General features: G+C 53.4%; 1 protein-coding gene across 8 annotated transcripts in view; it reads right to left on the reverse strand.

The window, feature by feature from the left end:
• The window catches only part of SLC6A9 (solute carrier family 6 member 9), a 31,328-nt gene extending 18,594 nt beyond the window's left edge, over nucleotides 1-12,734 (reverse strand). For 2 of the 8 annotated variants that reach the window (XM_082688302.1, XM_082688300.1), the window contains exons 1-2: nucleotides 12,447-12,668; nucleotides 6,960-7,081 (exon numbers count right to left, since the gene is read on the reverse strand). Coding sequence is in view for 5 of the 8 variants with exons in the window: in XM_082688295.1 (XP_082544421.1) it covers nucleotides 1,176-1,220 (45 nt within the window). In the remaining 3 variants the exon portion in view is untranslated. The other 6 variants (XM_082688296.1, XM_082688297.1, XM_082688299.1 and 3 more) reach the window with 6 other exon arrangements.
• Between the last annotated feature and the right edge of the window lie 11,351 nt (nucleotides 12,735-24,085).

Genomic DNA, 24,085 nt, shown 5'->3' on the forward strand with positions numbered 1-24,085 from the left:
GGGACCCGAGGTGGAGGGACAGGACCATGGGAAAATCTGCCTGAGGCTCGCACAGTACCCGGCGGGCTGTGGGTGCCTCTGGCCTGCAGGAGAGCTTTAGAGAAAACTCTGGGCACCCGTTAGGAGTCTAAGCCTTCGTAGAGCAGGTGAGAGAGGCAAGGGGATACCCTGTGCTGTCTCGCCCAGAGCCCTAATTGGTGGAGAGAGACACGCCAACACTACGGACGGCAGACAGAAGGGGCACTCCCAGGCACGCCCAGCTCCGCTCCAGGCCCTGAGGAGCAGTGGTGGGGAACACTGGGTGGGCCTGGAGAAGTCCAGCAGCCCGGCCTCACGTGCAGCGGCTGTGGGCAGTCTCTACTCCAGGCAGTTGGCAGTGGGGCTGGCACTCAGAGAAGTGGCTCTGGTCTGTGACCCTGGCAGTTCTGAGGTCCGAGGGCAGCTCTGCATAATGCTTCTCCGGGACCCAACCTGCGTCTCGCCAGAAGACATTCCTTCTCTTGCCTTCTGAAGGTCAAATCAGGATGCTCTACAGGGTGGGGAGGATGGCTCTCCCTGTCCCCCTCACCCTTGCTGCCATCAGCCCCATTTTCCCCAACATCTTTGCCCAACCCCAGCTTCCAGGGAGGAGGCCACAGGGTGCCCACCTCATCCGGGCACTTGCCGTGGACATTGGTGAATGTTCTCTGGGGTCTCTTTCCTCCCAGCGGAGATCCTCATCCCCTCCTCTTCCCCCACTGTCACTGCTGAGTCCATGTACCACGTTCCCCTACCCCCTCGCTCACTCTCCCCATAGGAGTAACTGCCGTGGAACGGACAATGGGGCTGTATTGATTAGTACAATTCCTGGGCACCTCCGGCCCGTCTCCCCGGGAGCTGGGACAATGCAGCTTTGATACACAGAGCAGATTCTCAGCAGGTCCTTGGGCTGGGGGAGCCCGCAACCCCCCCCCCACTCTCCTCCCCCAGGCCCCCGCCACACAGCTAACTCTTCCTGCACTCCTTTGCACAGTTGTAACTTTCTGGGTCACTTTTGCTGGTGTCTGTCTCCCTGGCTGGCTGTGCCTGCCCCTCCCTGGCACAGACCACTCAGCCCCTCTCCCCACCCCCAGCCCAGCCTCCCACACCGCCTGGCTCCAGGAGGGGGGTGCTCAACCTTCTGGAAGGTGACTGACCTGTTCTGGGGAGGAGGGGGCCACAGGTCCACAAGCCGAGGCCATCCCAGGATGTGCCCTCTCCGCTGCTCATTCACACCTCTGCCAGCTCCAGGGGACACTGCCGACACTGCCGCATCCCTGCCTCTCCCACTGCCGGTTGGGCAGCGTCAATTACTTTCACCTCGTCTCCTCCCGAAGCTCTGCCTCCCCCTCCCCTGGCCCTCCCCCTCCGGCCAGTCCCCACAGCAGCCCAGCGCGGGTGCTCTGGAGCTGGAGTGAGGCGTGGGGTTTGTTGTGTTTTTCTCTTGTTCCCAGCAAGTTATTGGAACAAAACACACACACACTCACAATCACAGAGTGAGGCAGAGCAAGCGCCTAAGAGAGTGAGCGGCCTCAGGGCCCAGATGCTTCTGAGCTCCCAAGCCTGGCACTTGGTGGGCTCCTGGTAGGGTGGTTGGGTGCCATTGGGCTCTAGACCTGGTGAAGGGCAGGAAGAAGGGGGGTGCATAGTCCACAGGGCCCTAACAAAGCACATTAGACTGCCTAGAGTGATGCGGGTTGGGGGAAGGGGGGGTGGGCCCTGGAGCTGTTTCCCCCTTTCCTGCAAGAGCTGGAGACCCTCAACCAGCCAAGATGATTGAGGTCCTCACAGGAGAATGTGGCTGACCATGCAAGAAAGCTCTGGTCCCAGGAACTACCCGGTCACCTATCCTAAGAAAGATGGTACCAGCCCAGAGAGTGGTCACCACAGAGGCCAGGCAAAGGAGGATCCATGGACTAGGACTCTCAGAGATCTGTACTGCATTGCCCAGAGCCTGACGTGTTGCTCTGGGAGTCTGTGCCGTGTGGGCTGGGTTCCATCCAGCAGGTGTCCCTGTCACTGGGGCGGGATGTCACTCAGACCCATCCAGTCCCACTTCTCTGAGACCACACTCACAGGTCCGTCTCCAGCTGATGCTGAGATGCCACAGACCAGCGGTTAGGAAGGCGGACAAGAGTGTTCCAATCCCCGGAAGGCGAACATCTCTTTGGAAATGGATAGGTCGGCAGAGGGCCGGGCACATGGTACAATCTTAGCAAACACCCACCATCTGGAAGCATGCATTCTGATGTAAAGAAAACCTAGCCCTTTCTGTGAGCTTGGTAAGTACGGTGACCTTGAAGGGAACATGTCAGGATGGCTTTTTTTTTTTTTTTTTTTTAAAGAATGGCTTTAAGCAAACAAAAAAAGGCACAAGATTTAGAGTCAGACAGACCTGGTTTAAACCCCAGCACAGCCAGTTTCTCACCATATAGACAGGCAAATCACTTAATATGTCTGGTCTTAGCTTCCTCATCTCTGAAATAAGGATAACATCCACCCATCACCGAGTCTAGTGAGAATTAGCAGTAACGGTAATAGATAACACATAGTGAGTGCTTACTATGGGCCAGATATATATATATATATATATATATATATATATATATATATATTCATTTCATCCCTCCACACCTTGATGTAGACCCATCCCTTGATATTAGCCCCATATTTGGGGATAGATAGAGACCAGCCTTGGCTCAAGCAAGTCTCCCAAGAATGGTCTGAGACCCCACTGACTTCAGTGTCTCACTGGGCCAGCCTCACGCAGCCAGGTCCCCAGACACACTCCGCTGACTTCCTGTGCGCACAGACTACGGGCCAAGGCCCTGGCTGGGCCACTGCCTTCAGGAAGGCCCAGTCACCCATGATGCCCAAATGCTCACTTCCACCCAGGGTGGGCTCCGGCTCTGGCTGCTCTGGCCTGGGCAGGGTGCCCAGAACAGGCAGCCCTGGCTGGACGGCTTTCTCTGGCCCTGGCCATGGGGACAGGAGGCGGCAGCAGCCCAGCTGGGCCCTGGCCGTAATGAGGCCTCATTAGTGGGATCCAGCTGCTCCAGCCCCACTTTGGGAGACTGACTCCCCCAGCCCCCACCCCTGACTTTTCTTAATAAGAGTGGGCATGCCTCCAGAGGGGCAAGGAATCTAGTTGCTTTGTTGTGCCCTGTGCCTCCAGGGTGAAGGTCCTGCAGAGCTAGGACTGAGCAGGGCAAGGGCTGCAGGGAAGCCCTGTGAGCGGAGGGGAGGGCACAGGATGGAGCAGGTGTGCTCCCAGGAAGGTGGGGAGGGGAAGGAGACCAAGGGGAAGGGAGGGCAGGATCTTAGGTCCAGAGAGGAGGCCTCAGGAACATGGAGCCTTTTCCTCTGGATCTAGATACCGTCCATTTCACAGGGAGGGTGTAGTTACATGTCTCCAATCACCTGGTTGATTACCTAGGTCACTGTTCAGGCTGTCCTGGCTAAGAGAGCCCCAACTCTGGGCTAGGCCTCCTATAAGAAGAGCACTCACTATGTGCCAGTCCCTGAGCTAAGAGAGTACCTACTGTGTGCTTGGTGCCGATTTAGGAAAGCTGTACCTGCTGTACCACCCCGGACCTGTGTTTGGAAAGCACTCACTGTGGGCCGGGACCTGTGTTAGCAGAGGGCCCACGATGCGCAAAGTCTGAGCTATAAGGACACGCATGGGGCCAAGCCGGGGTGAAGAGAGCACCCCTTCCTATCAGCCCAACACCAGCGAACCCCAGCGGTGGGCTAGGTCCTGTGCCAGAGGAGTAGTCCATGTAGGCCAAATTCCGTGCCAGGTAAGGACCCATGGTATGCCCCGCGTGGAGCTGCGGGAGGACCCACTGTGCACCTGGCACTGACAGATGGGCGCCCAATGCATGCAGAGTCTGTCCTGGGTGAGCACCTCCCAAGTGCTGGGGCTGGTGCTTGGTGAGGGCCTAGCTGAGGACAGGTTCTTCCCCTAGGAAGTGCCTAACGTCGGCCAAACCCTGTGCTTGGTAAACTCCCAGCATGTGCCAAGCCCCTATTAGCTGAGCACTTGCCTCATGTCAGGCTGTGGGCTGGGGGAGGACTCACTGTGTGCCAGGCCCTGTGATGGGCATCGCAAATAAGAGATGTACAAACTGTACAAATCCTCCTGTCAAAGCCTAACTGAGCGGGTCAGGGCGGGGCAGCCCCGGGTGCCTGTGGTGCCTGCAAAGGCTTCTGGGACGATTTAGATGCTCTGGCGCCTACCGCCCTAGCCCAGGTGACTCTGCTCTTAATCATCGCAAGGTTGCCCAATGACAAGAGCGACCAGGGTGCTCAAAGACACAGGGAGAGGCCAATGAGGCTCACCAAGGCCTCTGTTGGCCAAGACTCTGTCAGTGGGGAGCAGGCACAGGGAGGGGACCAAATCAGCCAGCTGGTGACCTTGCTGGGAGGCCATGTGGTTACAGCCAATCCCAGTGGGGTTCTCCTGTCCTAGGCTCCTCTCTCCCAGCTCCCTGTCCTCTGAGCCTCAGGCAGCCCCCGCCCCATGCGGGTACAGAGGCACTAGATCTCCATGCAAGTATCACCCCACCCATCCCCCAGTGCCCCCAAGCATCCCAGCTGCTCCCAGGCTTGGAGGCACCCTGGCCAGCTGGGTTCTCTCATGGCCCTGTCCTAGGAGCTGCTGAGGCGTGAGGGAGGCAGCTGAGCTAGACCGGCAGAGACCATCTGGGTTGGGGGTGGGGGAGGGACACGTGCAGCAGGCATGTGGGCCTGGGCACGTGCTGAAGAGGGTCTTGCTTCCCTGCCAGGCCCCTGCCCCATAGGGAGAGGGCAGGAGTTCCAAGGATGACAGAGGGTGTCTGCTGACACCGAAGAGAGCCTGGGGATGGGGGCAGAGAGGGACCCATGTCCTCACACCCAAACCGGAGAGAAAGGGGATGGAAGGAATGACCCAGTGGCAGGGGTTAACTACCCCATCCCCGCATACCAGGTTACAAATGGCAAAAGAAGCCACCGGCCTGGGACCGTCCATGCAGCTTACATGCATGGCCCTCACTAGCCCCTCTTCTGCCCTTTCGCCAGCATGGAGAGGAAGGCATGTCTGAAAGGAGTGTCCTTAGCTCTCTGCCCTTAGGGGAGCACAGACACCTAAAAAACGGGCTGACTCATCTAGCCAGGAGGGATGGCGCCCCTCGCAGCCTGTGTCCTAGAGACAGGCCCTGAATGGAGATGGCTTCCGTTTCCAAACTGGGGCCCGAAAACAGAGTAGCCCAAGGTCATCAGCAGAACTGAGAAAGAGGCAGGAATAGAATCTCTAGCAACCGCTGTGGTGGGGGATGGGGGGGAACCCAGGGGACAGATGTTATGGGCCTCAAACCAGCAGTGGCGGGCAGAAGCCAAAGGGCAGAGGGCATCCGAGCCCCAGCTATCTTTAGGCACATCCTGGGGCTGGGAACGGGCGTCCCAAGGCAGCACTCCCTTCTACAGACAGGCTGGCCGGGCAGGGCCCGAAGTCCGGGAAGCCCAGCTCGGGGCAGGGATTATGGGACACTGTGATTCATGTTCCCTCTGTGGCCCACCAGTCCTTTCAGGGTCACTCCCAAGACAGAAGAGCAGCCGGGGAATCCTCCGAGGGTTTCTTAGGTTTCATGGGGCTCAGAATCTCCATGTAGCCTGGGGCAGAGCCACACCCCACTTCCTACGGATGAAGAGCCTGTGGCGATTCCCAGAGTTCTCTGGGAAAGGGAGGCCATTTTGACCCCATCACGAGACTTCCTCCCCGCCCATCTGTGAACACCCTGAGTTCAGGCTGGCTCGGGAGTACTTTCGGAAGCTTGGCTCATTCAGACGTGTTCCAACGAGGTAGGAGCCAGGCCAGAGCAGGCCTGAGGGACTGAATGCTAGACGTTCAGAACGGGGTAGAATGGAGGGTCCTTACCCTGGAGCGAAACTGCCCATTTCCGCTCTCCCAAGCCATTTCTCTGGACCAAGTACTCGGAGCCCCAGAAATCTCTGGTGAGAGACAGGACCTATTTAGGGAGTGGGGGAGCTCTGCAGAGACCCTAGGCCAGTCAGTCCTTCACAGAATGAGAAAAGCAATGGAAGGAATTGATGTGGGCAAGAGAGGTGCCAAGGGCAGGGTTGCGATCCGTCACTGGTTTCCTCCCCTGACAGCTGCCCCATCTAGTTTGTCCCCGAGGCAAGATCCCAACAGAAGAAACGCAACCACTGCTCTTGGAACAGGATCTGACATCTTTTTCCCGGTTACTGCTTCCGGTGCCAACCTGCTCTGTCCATCGGCGAGTCTTCCTCCTTCAAGCCCTGACCATGCCCGGCCCTTGCCTGCTGCCTCCCGTGGGGCCTCACTACCACCACTCCTGTGCTCTGTAGCCGTGGGCAAAGGAAAGGCCATGGCTTGGGGAAGGGAGAGAGGGGAGTTTACTGAGGCCTTGGAAGAGGATTCACACGAAATATTCTCTGTTCCTTTTCAGAGTGAGAAGGAACCAGGGAAGGAGAGAAAAACCAGACGGGGTCTGAAGACCCCTGGGTTCGCACATACGGAATGCTCCGTGTGGTGGGCAGAGCACGGGGTGGGGGTGGGGTACTGGGGTCCAACTATGTGATGGTCCTGGGTGTCCTCCTGTCTTGTTGGCCAGAGCACCTCTCGTAATGAGGATGGGGTGTGCGCTCCTGCCTCCTGATGTGCCATCGTGGGCTTTGTGGCAGCTTTGGCCCTTTTATGGGCACAGAGCTGCAATACCATTGAGCCTGTCGGGTAAGGGGCTGCCTACTTGGGGCCTGGGACAGCCCTACTACTCAGGAGCCCCAGCAGTGCAGCTAGACTCAGGGCCCCAAGAAGCCCCCTCGGCTCTCCTGTTATGGCAGGCAGCCGGCAGAAGGTCTCCGGGGGGGCAGTGCTCCTGATCCCCCCTTCTTCCCTGCAGTCTGGTTCCTGTACTCACCAGCATCCCTTTGGCACCTTTTCCTACCATGGCAGCAGCAGGTTGGGGGGCGGGGGCCTGGAGTCCTGGACCACACTCACAGGCTCTGCTTCCAGCACCTTTCAGACCACCGACCTCAAGAGCTGTGGAGAGAGCAGAGAGCAGGGTGGGAACCTGGCCCAGGAAAGTGAGGGCAAGCCAGGTGGGGTGGTCAGAGCTCTCCAGGACAGGTAGTGCTGGGCCCGGGCCACCAGCTGGCAGGCCCTCACTCCTCTCCCAGGCTGGCCCACCCTCTGCCAGGCCCTTTCCCATCTTGTCCTTTCTGGATGACCCTCGATCAACTCCTTTCTAACCCTTCTTCCAACCCTTCCCTTGAATCCCTTGGTCTCCAGGCTTCCTGTCCCAATGGGCAAAGGTCTATTTTTGACTCTCCAGATGCCCAATTCTATAAAAGATTAAAAAATGAATACAGGACTGGGACAGGGTCCAATTCCTTCATCGTCTGTGTGGATGGCTTCAACCTTTCTCCTGAAGGGGAGTCAGCATGGATCAGCATGTGCTCCCCGAGCTCACCCCAGCCAGGCAGCCAGGACGCTCCTTCCTCATCCTGGTGCCACTCCTCTGGGGCTCCAGAACAGCCGGGCAAGCTAGACCTGGACCACAGGCTCTGTGAACACCAAACATGTGGTGCGCGGGACCACCTCCCTGCCCTGCCTCAGGCCTTCTCCTGCCTACAACGTCTTCCTTCCTGCTCACCCAGTAAAATTCTGCAAATCCTTTAGAACCACGCTGAAATGTTACATCTTCTCTGTAGCCTTTTCTGGCACTCTCCCCAACCAGAGTGAACAAACTACTTCCTCCTTTCTTTTTTTAGCAGGTTTATGCTGGTGTCCTTATCAGCTCATACTAGACTTATTTGTTTCTGTCCATCAACCTGAGTCTGTGCATTCACCGTGGGTTGGGTCCTTGTTTCATTTACCTTCCATGCCTGCCCCCTAGCCCAGGGCACACAAGCAGGGTGTCTTGCTCAAATGGGATTGAAGGGCAATGGGGGAGACTGAGGTATTGGAATGACGGTCCAGGCCAGCCAGAGACCTTGGAGGAAGCATCTGAGATGCAGGGTGGGCGTGACGAGTGGAGGTGGTGGACAAACGAAAGGAGTGGCCACACGGCCATGGCTGAGCTGGTGTATACAGGTTTAATGTCAGACACGGATGCAATAGGGGCTCGTTTTTGAGAAGCCTTAGGAGAGGATTCAACCTTCAAGGAGCCTCAAGGAATTCTCTCATGGGAGGAAAACCTGGATTAGGTGGACAAAGATGTTCAACCTCCATAGTGCCTGGTCCCAGGAGGGACTGGGTTCAGCTTCTGGGGCCTTCTCTATCCTCCCAGGGAGCAGACTCTTCTCCCAACGCTAGTCTGCCCCACCCACAGCCACCTGTCAAGGGCCCCCTCTCTCCTATAGGCCCAGGAAGGTTTTAGAAGGCCAGAAGGGACAAGGAGGCAGCTCCTTGCCTGTGAAAATCAGCTCTTGGATTCCTTAGGACTTGGCCCCTGCCACTTGGTTCCTGCACAGTCTTCTCTCCAAGGTGGGTACCGGAAGGGGTATGGGTATGGATAAGACCTGTAACCATTTCCCTTTCGTCAGTCACCCCATCTGGCCTCTCTGCCTCTCAAAGAGTCCTCCTAAAGAGGTCCCTGAACAAGGCTTTGGTCTTCTGGGGGCAGTCAGGAGAAGAGGGTGTCTGTGCCCCTTTAGAAGGTCATACCCTTGTCCTCCTCACTCACTGCACCCCTCCTTAAGCTGTAAACTCTAAATCTGACTTACCCAAAGCTGTCCCTCTTCAGCCAACAAATGGTAATAACAGCCCATGGCAATATTCAAATATACCTCTTGGGTTAGTAATTATTATGTCCCCTCACTAGGTAAATAAACTGAGGGCACTCTGCTCAGGAACTCAGGTTCCAGAGTGTTCTCACTCAGGTTATCCCCGAGCACAGACTACAAATACAGTCCTTGTGCTCAGAATGTTTACTGGTGACCAGAAGACAGCTTGGTGGTGGCTCCAGGAGAATAAATGAGTTGGTCAGAAAGCTTTGCTGCTTCTCCCACTTCTGCCATTTCTGTTAAATGGCCCTGTCCATCCATTCAAAAAGTACCACATATGGACCACCATTGGCAAGCAGTTAGTTTAGCATGTGTTGAAGAGCTTGGGCTCTGGGACCTGGTAGGCCTGGGGTGGAATTCTGGTTCTGCCAGTTACTACGTATATGATTCTGAGCAAGTTACTTAACTTCTCTAAGCCTCAGTTTTCTCTAACTGGAAGATGGGTCTAGTAATACTTCCTTTGTAAGTTCTGAAGTTTCTGCTTAATTTTGGACTCTACTGCACGTCCCCCCCTCTAGCCGATTCATTGAGCTTCCCAAAGCCCTAAAGTCCCGATTCCCCCTCATGGTTCTCCACAGCCAACAGATACGCCCTAGATTGTTTAGTGAGCATTTAGGGATGGTCACAATTCAATTAATTTATTCCAGAAATATTTCAGGCTTGCTCTGGGCCAGACCTGTTCTGGGCAGCAAGAACTCATTGGTCTCTGCCCTCCTGCATCTAACAGACTAGGGGGAAAGGGAAACTCGTGATTCAGATGTAGACGATCAAAGGCTGAGGGAGAAAGATCCTTCCATGAGAGCTGGGAGCAAGGGGACATGGCCTTGTGTGAGAGTCACAGGGGGCTTTCCTGAGGAAGCGATGTTAGAGGCTCAGCGAGACTTATTCAGGCAAAGTGGCAATGAGGAAGAGAACAGGAAGAGAGGTTCAAACAAATTAAATATGTGCAAAGACCCTGAGGCTGCGCTCAGATTGCCAGGGAGAAAGTGGCCAAAGATGGAGGTGGACAGATAAACAGGGTCAGGGCCTTTGGAGCCTGGATTTTGATTTTTATCCCGAGGGCAATCGTCTCGATCAAAGGCTTTAAGGCAGAGTTGCACCGGGCAAGAGCAAATGGTAGAAGGTGCATTTTGAAAACATCACCCTAGACACAGTGTGGGGAAAGGACGGGAAGGAGTGGTTAGTGGGAGAGAAGACAGTCTGGAAGAGGCCAGGCCACGATGACGGGGTGTGGATGAAGAAGGTGGCCATAGGGTGGGGAGAGGTGCACAGATCTGAGAAAAATATAGAAGCTGACATTGGTAGAACTTGGTGATGAATTGCACAGGAGGTGAGGGACAAGCGGGGATCTCTGGTTTCTGCAGGAGCAACAGGAAAAAGCCAGTGCCAGGCCTAGGGACAGGAGTGTGGGGTGCTGCAGGTTTAGAGTGGGAGGCAGGTGAGCTGGGTGTGAGCTGCCTGGGAGCCACTCAAGGATGGATGGTGAGAGGGTAGTCCAGGACCCAGCTACCTTTGCTCTGTCTTTCCTTCTCCCCGAGGGAGCTATCTGTCAATCGGTTGTAAGGGTCCATCTGAGCCAAGCCTTGGAGGACCTCATAGTTTAGGAGAAAGACAAAGGAGGAAACATAAATTCTATTCACTGTGATGCTGGGGCAGAGGGGCTGTGGGAGCAGGGGATGGCTTCTAGTTTTGCCTGGAGCCCAAGTTGGCTATCTGCAGCCACCTGTGGCCATGTGGGACCATTCCCAGAGGTTCTTGCCTCCATGTTCCTGCAGGCAATTCCCTCTTCCTTGAGCATCCTTGTCCCCATTACCATCTGTATAGATCCTACCCAGCTTCAAAACCTGTCCCAGTAGCATTCTCTTCAAGAAGCCTTCCTTCCTCCTCCAGCTGCAGTTACCTTTTCGCTGTACCCCCAAAGCGTGTACATCTCATGAACACGCTCGTCACATGTAGTGTCGCGGCATGGTTACTTATGTCCAGATCTCGCTCCTCACGAACTGGAGAGATCTTCCAGGGAAAACGTGTGATTCTTCTGTGTCCCCAGGGCTGGGCACTGAGCGGGCACCGCCGCAGTCGCAGTGTAGGCCGACTAAGGGGGCGTTTTCTCTGCGGTCCTTGGAAACACTCGGGCATGCTCAGTGCCGCCAACCGGTTCCCTCACCCACTATTTTCCAACCTTCCGATGCTCTCTCACTTTGGAGGTCTCAGGTCCTTCTTTCCTTTTCTATTTCTCGCTCCCCACTTCCACCCCAGCCTTTATCTTCTAACAACCGCAGCATCAAGCTTGTTTCAGCAAGGAAATAGACCCAGGCTTTGTGCAGAAGCTGTCAGCGAGCCGGGGACGCGGCTCCTTTAAGAGTGACCAGCGAGGGGGCGTGGTCTGCGGAGAGCAGGCCCGAAAGGGGGCGCGGCTCCTTTAAGAAGCAGCCGGCGAACTGCGAGGAGGCCCCTGGCCGGCAGGCAGGGGCGCGGTCGCTCTTGGAGCTGCGGCACCGCCCGTAGCACCCTGATTCCTCGAAGCGGGGTGCGCCCGCTTTAATCAGGGTGCGAGGTGTTGGGGGGCGGTGTTACATCAGCCGCCACGTGTGGGCCTCTCAGCTGGTGTGGAGGCGGCGGCCCCGCCCCCGGCCCCAGCGGTGGAAAAGTACCGGGGCGCCGAGGTGCCCGCCCCCTGTCCCGCCCCCAGGCCGGCTCCGGCCCCTCCCGGCCCTCCTGGCTAGCCCCCTCCCGTCTCGCCCCAGCCCCGCCGCCTTCTACCGCCCCGCGGTGGCTGCGGGGTGCGGGGCGCCGGCTGGGGGTGGGCGCCCCCGGCTGCCAGGCCCCTGCCCTCACCTGTGGCCGCCCGGGCCCGCCCCACACGCACCCGAAACGAAGGTTGGGGTAGGGAGGGCGCGGATTTTCCCTGGAGTAGCAGCCCCAAAATAACTGCACGGCCGTAGTCCCTTCCCAAAGCCGTGGCCGGGAGCCGCGGACAAAGATCCTGGGGGCGTCGGAACCCCCTGGCGCGGCTTCCCGGGTCCCGCAGGCGCGCGGGAACCCAAACCGGGCCGGTGGGTGGGCGGGCAGATAGGGAGGCAGGCAGGCTGAAGGGGCCAGATAGGCAGACAGGCCTGCCAGCGGTGCGAAGAGATGGAGCGGGAGCCTGCACGCGGGGCGCAGACCCGGCCCGCCGGTTCCCCGCCGCCGCAGGCCCCCGGCTCGCAGACCCACTGGCGCCCCAGACGGACCGTGACACGTTCTGGTTCCGGCGCTGCCCGCACAGCTCCGCGCCCGCCGCCCCCGACCGAGCCGGCGTCGGCACGCAGCGCTCCCCCTTCGGGAGCGCGCCCCCCCCCCCATCCGTTCTCGCTCGCTTTAGCTCCTTGGTGACAGCGGTGACACCCAGACGCGCGCACCTACCCCCGATCTTTGTGGCGAGACAGACATCCTCGTGCGTGCACCCACACTCTTACCCACAGATGCCCGCATGCAAGCCCGATCATACACACACACACACACACACACACACTCACGCCCGCTGGTCCTAGGGCTTAGCCTCGAGGAGCCACCAAACCCAGACCGACGGCAGGACAGACAGAGGCGCGGGCCGCAGCGCTCCCTTCCCCAAGCCCCCTTACCATGCTGCAGCCCCCGGCCCAGGCGTGCTGGGTCCGCACCGCGGTGCGCCCAGGTGGCTTTCTTAAAGGGAAAGTTGCATCAGCCTCCCGAGGCTCAGTGCCGCTGCGAGTCCGCCCGCCCCGCCGCTGCGCTCGCGGCTCCTCCAGAGCTTGTTGTGTTTTGGTTTCGGGGAGGCGGGGGCCAAGAGTTTGGTGAAAGTTTGGAGAGTGCAGAAGGCTTGGGAGACCTAGCCAAGTCCCTCCCCTCCCTGAACACAGCTCCCCTGGCCGCTGCCCCCCCCCTCCTCCATTTCATCCCCACCCCACTGGCCGACTTCTCAGGCTCCTCCTCCCAGGGAATAAAATTACAAGTCTCTCCAGCTTTCAGATGATTGATCCCCATAACCCCTGGGAGTGGGCTCCACAAAGGAGCCCCCTTCGCCCTTGCCTGCTGCTCCCCCCGCCCCCCCCTCCAACCCCCATCTGGGGCCCTTGGAGGAAGCAGATGTCGTTGCCCACTTCGGACTAGCCTGGAATGAAGCCAGAAGACCTGGGGCGCTTTGGGGGGCTGGGGCTGGAGTTGGCCCTATAGGCCCCTGGTCTTCTGCGCCTGCGTTGCCCCCAGGGAGAAGTCAGAGCAAATTCCATTGCCTTTGGAGCGGTGCCTCTGGGGACTATGGGCACAGCTGGGTAAGGCCCAGGTCCTAATCCTCGGAACTGGAGGTCTAGGGGTAATTCTTCCTCCAGGGAGGCTCTTTGGGCTACTGGTTTGGTCAGCCCTACTTGGCTGCTTGTGTTGAGGGCTGCAGACACAAATCTGGGCCCCTTAATTCCCTCCCTGGGGAGTCAGACCTGGGTTCCAATACTAGATAAGGGAGACTTTTCCAAAAGGAGTTTGCTGAGCCTCAGTTTCCTCCTGGGGAAGTGGAGAGGATGAGCTGAGATAATGTGTATCCTTGTGTATAACACACATTGCTCCAGGCTGCCTCCCTGGGCAGCAATGCCTGGCAGTTGGTGGAAAGTTTGCTTCCCTTGTGAGAACCACCAGTTTGTACTGGCAGTCAGAGAAACAGGTCTTGCCCCAGCCTGAGAGGGGCATCTGCCTAGCAGGGGCCCAGCCTGGGGAGATGGTACGCCCTCTGGACCCTGCCTCTATTTCTCACTGTGGTCTTGTTGTTCCCTGGGGACAGTCACCCTCCAAGAAGCTGATAGCACACACCAAAGTCACACAAGTGAGATTCCACTCGATTAATTTACGATCAGAGACATTGAGCAAGATAATAGGTATCAGGCACAAACATTTCCTGTCCACAGGAGTGCTCTCAGGCCACACACAGCCCATTTCACAAACTCTTCCCAGGGCTGTAGGCTCAGACCTTACAACCTATTTACACTGGAGACCTGATTGGATCTGGAGAGACTCTTTACCTTATCACCAGATTATTTGCATTTTTACCTTGTTCCCAAACCTAGCAGGGACAGCAGGTTAGAGAGTTCTGTTCTGTTCTAGAAAGAATGGCCAAGTGTCCTGTGCATGTGCCCGTGCGTGCACGAGTGCACTTCTGCCCGGGGAGTCAGCTGGGCCTGTGTCCGCTTACCCTGTGGATTTGAGGAGGTGGGTCTGTGTTTGCTAGAGGAGTTGTTGTGCACTGCCACCACTTTGTGCAGTGGCGTGTGTGTGTGTGTGTGTGTGTGTGTGTCCCCAACTCCGGGGACTGGCAGCATCAAATTCGACAGGAGTGTCGAAGTCCTCCTTGACACTCCTGCCTAGGACATGCATTCTGTTTCTGGTTTCGCTCTCCCTCCTTCTCTGGAGTCTCTTGGAAGAGGCCCCGAGGTAGGGAGTGGGGACAAGGAAGCGTGTGAGAGGGGGTTTCACTGGGCTCCTTGGCTCTTGGAGCAGTAGATGGAGAGTGAAGGGGCACAAGAAGGCCCCAAGCAGATCAGTGAAGTGTCTGATGATTATTAGGCCTGAGGAGACTTCCTATCTCACACTAAGGCATCCGTATGAAGGGAAGCATTTCAGGAGACTCAGAACCAGATGCCCAGGAGGCCCTCAGGCTTTGGGACTGGGGACAGGGGAGGGTGAGGTTCTCAGGGTTCAGCAACCTGAGGCCTTACTGGGAGGATAGTTAGGCATTAATTGGGAGTGGGGAGGTGAGGAGGCAGTTATCACCTTAGTCCATGGGTTGGGGGAAAAGATTTTCCCTGGGGTGTTTGGTAGACAGAGATGACAGAACACAAAATATATTTGTAAACGTATAGAGAGATTCATGGATGTGTGTATTTTACCCACCTTGATCCAGAAAGGGCTTTAGGCAGCCATACAGTGAGTTGAATCCTGAGGAGAAACTTGAGAAAGATTTTGGCTCCCTGAGACAGGGATGAGAGCAGCTGTGTGTTTTTTTTTTTTTTTTTTTTTTTTTCTTCCCCAACTAAAATGAGGCCCCAAGGGAGGCAGGTCTGGGCCGAGCCCAGGTCAGAACTGGATGGCCTTCGTCCCTGGCTGGGAGCTCCTGGCCCTGGGCAGCTGGCCCACAAAGTGGGAAGGGCATGGCTAGCCTGGACCATTGTCAGGAGAGTAGGGGGATCAGGCCTAGGACAGACAAGAGGACCAGTGGAATCTGCTGACCTGCTGACCTGCTTCTTCTTGTCTTCTTGGGGCCGGGCAGCGAGAGGGCAGGCAGCCTGCGGTGGGGCCCCACCCACTGTGGGCTAAGGTGTGTCTCCCAAGCCTCCAGTTACAGTGCTATTTCCTGGGAGGGCTGCACCCAGTGTTGGATCCCCCAGTGCTGGCTGGCTTCCTCCTTTGTTGTCATCAGCCTGCAGGATCAAGGCCTCTGTTGGGACACACAGAGTTGGCTTGGGCCTGTGTCTGTGGCAATAGGGATAAGACCAGACGTGGGCCGCTTCTAGAGGGCACTGAAGGAGCTTGGTGCAGGGGTGCAGAGGGGGAGGGGCCCTGCTGAGACGTTGGGGGAGGGTAGATCGTTGTTTTGGGTAGCAGCCTGTTCTGACCATTGATCTCCACCTGCTTGGAGTCCCAGCCTCAGGAACAGGGCAAGATTGTTGGGAGTGGCCCGCCTGGGCTTGGCTCTCAGATTCTTTCTCCTTGAACTTGGAGCCCAGTGCTCAGTACCTGGCATCTTCCCTGTCCTATCCTAATGCAAGGGAGCAGGTTAAATTGGTTCCCAATCCAGGAGATGTCTGTGGGGTTCCGTGTGTCCCTCAGATCATTCTGTTGAGCTGTCTCTGGGTCTGGTCCAAGGGGGCAGCATGAGCCAATCATGGGGCTCAGAGCAGGGTGTCAGGCTGGATCTTAGCAGCTCCGGGTGAAATTAGGCCTATAGACTGGAAACGTTGGCTTTGGCCCTGTCTGGGGGTGGGTGGGTGGGTAGGCCCAATGTCCAGAGCGTGCAAAACCTGGATTCTGAAACATCATAGATCTCCCCAAATCCAGAATACCCAATGCCAAGGGCGCCAGAGCTCCTAACACTTTAGAGAACCCAAAATCAAGAGTTCTCAATACCCAGAGCCTCAAGGGTCCAATACCCAGGTGGGCTTATGCCTGGGGTACCCAACATCTAGATCATCCAACATTCCTAATACCCAATTTTGAGTGCCAATGTCCCAACCCACCAGAGAACCACCTGGAGGGGATGGAGCAGTGCCCCTGCATGGCCCAGAGCCCTTCAGGGACTGGTGTAAACTGGGGAGCTACTATCACTGGAGTTGGGGCTGTGGGTAGTGCTGGAAATAGCAGTTATGCTTCCTCGTTGCCCCCATCTTGGGTCCGCAGAGGCCAAGAGGGGACACAGAAGGGCTGGCTTTCTCCCAGGCCCACCCTTACCCCAGTCACAGGTCCCGTATAATCAGACATCCATGGACTTACCGCATTAGGAGTGTCCGTGTGCAAGGTACTGGGAATTTGCTAATCTCTAGGAATACATGAGGGGAGAGGGGTTCCCGCTCTCCCATGTGGGAGGTAGGATAGTGTGCCTCTGCTGGTGTGTTGGTGTGGCTCACCACGTGGCCATCTGTGGCCGAAGGCCTGGCCGTGAGATGGAACGGCTGTTGGCGTGTGATGGTGTTGGTCAGAGGCTGTGAACATAAACTTGCTGACACAAGCAAGCTGACCTACGTGACTGTCAGAACAGGTCTGGCTTTGTCCACCCTTCAGGACATCCTTCTAGTCGCTTCCCACCTTGCCACTTTCCACGGGAAGTGATGCAAGGTCCCTGTTCGCCAGCATCAGGCCTCCCTGTGGGGAGTAGGGGGCTGGCTCAGAGCTAGAGGCTCATACCCAGAGCCACCCTGCAGTGGTCCTGGAGATTTCTCCAGCCCCTGCCAGACCCAGAGCCTCTTTGAATTGAGAAGACCAGAAGAGGGGTGGCTCTAAGTGAAGCAGCCAATACCAAAAATAACCATCTACCCTGGAGAGGATGCTGGGACATTCAGCCCAACCCACCCTGCTGACCTGGAGCCTGGCTGGGACTCCTGTCTCACTCCACTTCCCCAACTCCCATCTCGGTGGCCCCTTTAGACTCAGAGGAGGAGCAATGATGTCACCACAGATGATGACATCACAGGGAGCTGTGACATGCCAGGGAGGGACACCAGGCTCTGGGTGTGGGTGGCATAGGGCTGGGTGGGTGGGGCTCCATCTGCTGGCAGCTCCCCAAAGTCCCAGCAGCTGGGGATGGCAGGACTGGATAAAGCCATGTTCGGGGGCCCTGCCTTATCTTTCCCCCCCACACGCCTGATAAGCCTCTTACCAGGGCAGGCCCAGGGTGCAGGCAGGGAGCAGGCTGGAAAAGAGGAAAGGGTCAGCTGTGTCTGGCTGAGCTCCAGGACAGACAGCAGGGGTCAGGGTGTCCTGGCAGAGCCCCAGGAGGCGGAGGGGAGGGGTCCCTGGGAGAGCAATGCAGAGCAGGGGTTAGGAACAGGGTTTCTGAAGCCAAGATGCCTGCATTCCTACCCCAGCGCTTCCATTTCCCATGCGGGTAAGCTGGGCCCTCAGTTTCTACAATGTTCCTCAACAAGAATACTATTAGCAGTGACCATCAATCATAGTATTGTGGGGATCAAGTATGTGTGAAGTAGGCATAGAAAAGGGCCTGGTATATAGTAAGTACTCGTCCTGCTTCCTAGGTGACATCAGAATTCTCACCCAGAGGGGCCCATCCTACCCAGCAGCACATTCTGGTATCCTGAGCCTCACTGGGGTCTGGGGTTTTCGGGGGCTGTACAGCCCCATGCACATCCCCGTGTGCACCCCCACACCTTCCCAGTCTGCACCTGCCTCAGGAATCCTTCCCAGGAATCCCAGTCTTTCTGGCCTGGTTTCTTCCTGCACCCCCTATGGACACCTTGGAGCCCTGGTGCCCTCTGGTGACAAAAGCCATACATGGCAATTACAGCTGGATTCCTGGGCACATCTGGCCAGACAAGGTGTTGTCACTTGTCCGGTTATTTTGTGTCGTCCTCACATCAAGTTTACAAGGTAGGAATGACCTCCATTTTCTAGAATCAAGGCTAAAGAAGGTTAAATAATTTGCCCAAGGTTACAGAACTAGTACATGGTAGAACTTGAACTTGAGTCCAAGTTGGTCCCGTCTCCCAAATCTACACTCTCATCGTGTGAACAGTATGCATACAGAGTTGCATGGCAACCCAGGAGATGTTTTTTGTGCCATACTGATAGTTTGAGTGTAACTATGACTGGGTGTATGGCCATTGAAATTCTCCAACTGTGACTATAAAACGTGAATTGGTTTCAAGAACAATAAGGTTGGGTGTTTGACTACTGGGATCTTTTGTTGGCTATGATGTGGCTGATTGCATTGTGTGAGTATAAACCATGGTCGGGGTTGTCACTGATGTTGTCTGAAATTGGCCATGGTAAAACGTGTGGCTCGTCTGCCCACACGTGCGTGTGTGCCTGCGTCTGGTGCTGGCATGTGTGGTTATTGAGACTGTGTGGGGGAAGGTGACAGAGGGCCCTGAGTTCCCAACACCATTTGCCTTTGCAGTCTCAGGACTGTGTCTGCTCACCATGACACATATGATGGATGACTTCACATGCCTTGTGCACTCCCAGGGGCCGAACCACTTCTGAGTCCTCTCTCCGCCCCTTTTTGGAGGAAGTAAAGCAAATAGTACCACAAATGGAATTGACTTTCATTTTTTTCCATGGGATATTTGAGAGAGCATTTTACGAACCTTTGAATGATATCTCCCCCAAAAAGGGTCATTTAAAAAGAAAAGTCAATACAACCACTCTAATTCTTTAATTCAAATTTAAGCACCGATTCTCAAGGTCTTGTTTGAAGTTCTCCAGGGGTCTCCAGAACCCTTACAGGGGACCCACAAGACAAAAACGATTTTTATAATAATGTCAAATTTTTATTTGCTGTTTTCCCTTTGTCAATATTCACATTAGTGATGCAAAGGCAGCAGGCGGGCAGTTCTAATCTGATGCCCAAGGAGGAATCAGGGCGTGGCTCCCAACTGTACCAGCAAGCTTTGAATTTTGTCTGCCACTGTGCATGCGCAGAAAAAAAAAAGAGAGAGGAAAAAGGATAAAAGGGGGAAAAAAGGCCAGTTTCACTTAAAAATGTCTTGATGAAACAGTAAAATTATTAACTATTTTAACTTTCAACCCTTAAGTGTCTTTTCAATATTTTTGTGACAAATGGGAAGTATACATAAGGCATATCTTCTGCAGTCTGTTGTATGATAGTAATCTTGGAGAAAAGCACTTATGCAGTTAACTTACGAGCTGAAAGTCGTTTTTCTCACTGGTTTTACTTAAAAGAACAAATGACAAAAAATAGTCAGGCTTGGGTATTTGGCATCCACTTTCTCCAAAGTGAACCAAGTGAGCCTGTCACTTCAAGGGAAACAACTTCTTAGTGTTTGTCGCCATTGATAAAATTAGAGCTTTCAAGTGAAAATTAGAATTTGGCAAATATCTATCTGCTACTGTGAGTTTGAAATCTTTTCAAAAATTTTTTAAAAGATTTTTCATTTATCTATTTGACAGACAGAGATCACAAGTAGGCAGAGAGAGGAAGGGGGAGGCAGGCTCCTCAATGAATGGAGAACCCCCGTGGGGCTCCATCCCCAGGACCCTGAGACCATGACCCGAGCCAAAGACAGAGGTTTGTTTGTTTGTTTTAAGATTTTATTTATTTATTTGACAAACAGAGATCACAAGTAGGCAGAGAAGCAGGCAGAGAGAGAGGAGGAAGCAGGCTCCCCACTGAGCAGAGAGCCCGATGCAGGGCTCCATCCCAGGATCCTGAGATCATGACCTGAGCCGAAGGCAGAGGCTTTAACCCACTGAGCCACCCTGGCACCCAGGCACCACATCCAAAGGCATAGTCTCAACCCACTGAGTCACCCATGTGCCCCTGAAATCGTTTCAGTTTTGATGAGGTTGGTGATGACAACAATGAACTGGGGGGGGGGGTTGTTTTGTTTGTATTGTATAACGAAATGTGTCAGTATTTGGAAAATCTGCATAACTCAGTGAACCGATATCTTCCAAATGACCGGGATGTGATGTTCAAAATCACACATGGATAAAAGATGCATTCAGGGTGCAGGACAGACCCATGAGATTTCATGTAACAGAATATGAAAACCTCTTTAATGGAGTTTCAGATTCCACACTGCAACTAACCTTCAGGAAACTATGCCTGGCGAGTTTTGGTGTGGTATGAAAGAATAAGCACAGTGGATAAGTCTATTCAAACACTTCTCCCTTTTCCAGCGACATACATTGTGAGGCTGAATTTCCTTTGCATAACTCAGCCAAACCAACATATGGTGACAGATTGAATGCAGAAGCAGGTATAAGAATCCAGCTGTCTCCTGTCAACCCAGACATTAAAGAGATTTACAATAATGTAAAACAATGTCACTGTTCTCATTAAAGTTTTCATTTTGGAAAATACACAGCTATTTTTCGTAGACATTTTTTTTTCCTGTTAACCTGTAATACATGGATATTGTTATTTTCAATTTATATGTATTTTAAGTGTCTCTCACTTTTAACTTTGAATATAGTGAATATGAACAGATAAAACCCACTTAAAAAGAACTTTTTGGGGGAATTCCTGGGTGGCTCAGTTGGTTAAGCCAAGGCCTTCGGCTCAGGTCATGATCCCAGGGTCCTGGGATTGAGTCCTGCATTGGGATCCTTGCTCAGCGGGCAGCCTGATTCTCTACCTGCCTCTGCCACTCTGCCTGCTTTTGCTCGCTCTCTCTCTCTCTGACAAATAAATAAATAAATAAAATCTTTAAAAAAAGAACTTTCTGGGTCCTCAGTTATTTTTAAAAGTACAAAGAGGTCCTGAAATAAAGTTTGAGAACCACTGAATGGGGGTTTTTATTATTTTTTAATAAATATTTATTTAGTTATTTGAGAGAGAGAGGGAGAGCATGAGCAGGGGGAGGGGTAGAGGAAGAAAGAGAATCTCAAGTAGACTCCCCCGCTAGGCATGAAGCCTGACTCGGGGCTCCAACCCACACAGATCATGATCTGAGCTGAAATTACCAATCAGGTGCTTTAACCAACTGAGCCACCCAAGTGCTGCTGGAGTTTTATTTTGAAAACAAAAAAAGACAACAAAATTGTATTATAAACATTAAAATGGCTAAGAGACTATACCATGATTGTCCCCATTGCCAGAAGAAATGTTAATCAGGGCACCTGTGTGGCTCAGTGGGTTAAGCCTCTGCCTTTGGCTCAGGTCATGGTCTCGGGGTCCTGGGATTGAGACCTGGCAAGGGTTCTCTGCTCAGCAGGGAGCCTGCTTCCCCCTCTCTGCCTGCCTCTCTGCCTACTTGTGATCTCTGTCAAATAAATAAATAAAATCTTTAAAACAAAAAGAAGAAATGTTAACCATGTGACCCAGTAGAGGTGTTAGGTAATCACATTGCAGTATAAATGTATCAAATCAATATGTTGTTTGCCTTCAACTTACACATTATATGTCAATTACATGTCAATGTTTAAAAGAGAGCCCCTTTTCTGCCCTAGACCTCTCTGATTAGTGTACCATGAGAAAGTAAGTTTATCCTACTGCCTACATGCCAAAGCCCATAAGCTACAGATTTTTAGTGTGTTCCTACTGTGGTTGGCAGCATTCCCTCTCCCTCATGAAGGGTGCACCTTCTCCCCACAAAGCCTCGTCTTTCTTAATGAGAAAAGAAATTGATCCTTACGAACTCCTGCCCTCGGGACTGATAACATCGGCTGGTGGGCAGCGACCTGCGTGGTTACTGCTGTTCTTGCTTCATACCGTCTCTTCCGTTTCTAAGTGCACTTTTTTTTTACACTATTATTTATTGAGTACATTCTGTGTTAAGAACTTCACATTCACTTTCCCATTTAGTCCTCACAATGACCCACAAACCAGTTACTATTCTTCCCATTTTATAGATAAGAGAACTCAATCTCAGAAAGATTAGGAGAGGGACGCCTGGGTGGCTCAGTTGGTTAAGCAGCTGCCTTCGGCTCAGGTCGTGATCCCAGAGTCCTGGGATCCAGTCCCGCATTGGGCTCCTTGCTCGGCAGGGAGCCTGCTTCTCCCTCTGCCTGCCATTCTGTCTGTGCTCACTCTCTCTGACAAATAAATAAAACCGTAAAAGAAAAGAAAAGAAAAGAAAAGTTAAGAGAAACCTCTAGGAATGTAACTGAATTTAAATCCCTTTTGTTTAAAGAAAGAGGAATATTTTTAAAATCATATAATTTTTTTTCACCGCAAGGGCACTCCCTAATCTCCATCCCCTATTGCACCCATCCTCTGTCCCCTTCCCTCTGGTCACCACCAATTTGTTCTCTAGAGTTAAGAGTCTGTTTCTTGGCTTGTCTCCCCCTTACACACTCCTTGCTTGTTTGTTTTGTTTCCTAAATTCCACATACGAGTGAGATTATATGGTATTGTCTTTCCCTGACTTATTTCACTTAGTATAATCCCTGAAGGTCTATCCATGTTGTTGCAAATGGCACGATTTCATTCCTTTTTGGGGTGCCTGGGTGGCTCTGTCGTTAGGCATCTGCCTTCAGGGACGCCTGGGTGGCTCAGTGGGTTAAAGCCTCTGCCTTCGGCTCAGGTCATGATCCCAGGGTCCTGGGATGGAGCCCCACATCCATCTGGCTCTCTGTTCGGCGGGGAGCCTGCTTCCTCCCCTCTCTTTGCTTGCCTCTCTGCCTACTTGTGATCTTTGTTTGTCAAATAAATAAATAAAATCTTAAAAAAAAAAAAAAAGCATCTGCCTTCAGCTCAGGTCATGGTCCCAGGGTCCTACAATCGAGGCCTCTGTTGGGGGTCCCTGCTCAGCGGGAAGTCTGCTTCTCCCTCTCCCACTTCCCCTGCTTGTGTTCCTCTCTCACTGTCTTTCTCTGTCTGTCAAATAAAATCTTGGAAAAAAAAAAGATTTCATTCTTTTTTTAAGGTGGAATAATATTCCATTGTATAGATACACCACAAAAGACCCTTTTTTTTTTAAGATTTTATTTATTTATTTGAGAGAGAGAGAGAGAGAGTATGAGAAGGGGGAGGGTCAGAGGGAGAAGCAGACTCCCTGCCAAGCAGGGAGCCCGATGCGGGACTCCATCCTGGGACTCCAGGATCATGACCTGAGCCGAAGGCAGTTGCCCAACCAACTGAGCCACCCAGGCACCCCACAAAAGACCTTTTTAATTCATACATTCAAAAAGTTATTTACCTGAAGTTTAGTATTTTTAAAAATTTTTTATTTTTTATAAACATATATTTTTATCCACAGGGGTACAGGTCTGTGAATCGCCAGGTTTACACACTTCACACTACTCACCAAAGCACATACCCCAATGTCCATAACCCCACCCCCTTTCTTCCAACCCCCCTCCCCCCAGCAACCCTCAGTTTGTTTTGTAAGATTAAGAGTCACTTATGGTTTGTCTCCCTCCCAATCCCATCTTGTTTCATTGATTCTTCTCCTACCCACTTAAGCCCCCATGTTGCATCACCACTTCCTCATATCAGGGAGATCATATGATAGTTGTCTTTCTCTGCTTGACTTATTTCACTAAGCATGATACGCTCTAGTTCCATCCACGTTGTCGCAAATGGCAAGATTTCATTTCTTTTGATGGCTGCATAGTATTCCATTGTGTATATATACCACATCTTCTCATCTTCTTTTTTTTTTTTTTTTAAGATTTTATTTATTTATTTGACAGACAGAGATCACAAGCAGGCAGAGAGAGAGGGGAGGAAGCAGGCTCCCTGCGGAGCAGAGAGCCCGATGTGGGGCTTGATCCCAGGACCCTGGGATCATGACCTGAGCTGAAGGCAGAGGCTTTAACCCACTGAGCCACCCAGACGCCCCTATACCACATCTTCTTTATCCATTCATCTGTTGATGGATATCTAGGTTCTCTCCAGAAGTTTAGTATTTTAACAATTGTTTTTTGTAACAAGTCAGTACTGAAGGGAGGCACCAGTACAGATCCTCCCCTGAGCCCCATCGGTGTCCTCCCACTTGGGTCCTCGTCCCTGAGCCCCCACTGAAGTCTCCTGTCATATTTATTTGTTTATTTATTTTAAAGATTTTATGTATTTATTTGACAGAGATTAGAAGTAGGCAGAGAGAGAGGAAGGGAA

This window comes from Mustela nivalis, assembly GCF_964662115.1.
Source record: "Mustela nivalis genome assembly, chromosome: 10".
In the NCBI taxonomy this organism is placed as follows: domain Eukaryota; kingdom Metazoa; phylum Chordata; class Mammalia; order Carnivora; family Mustelidae; genus Mustela; species Mustela nivalis.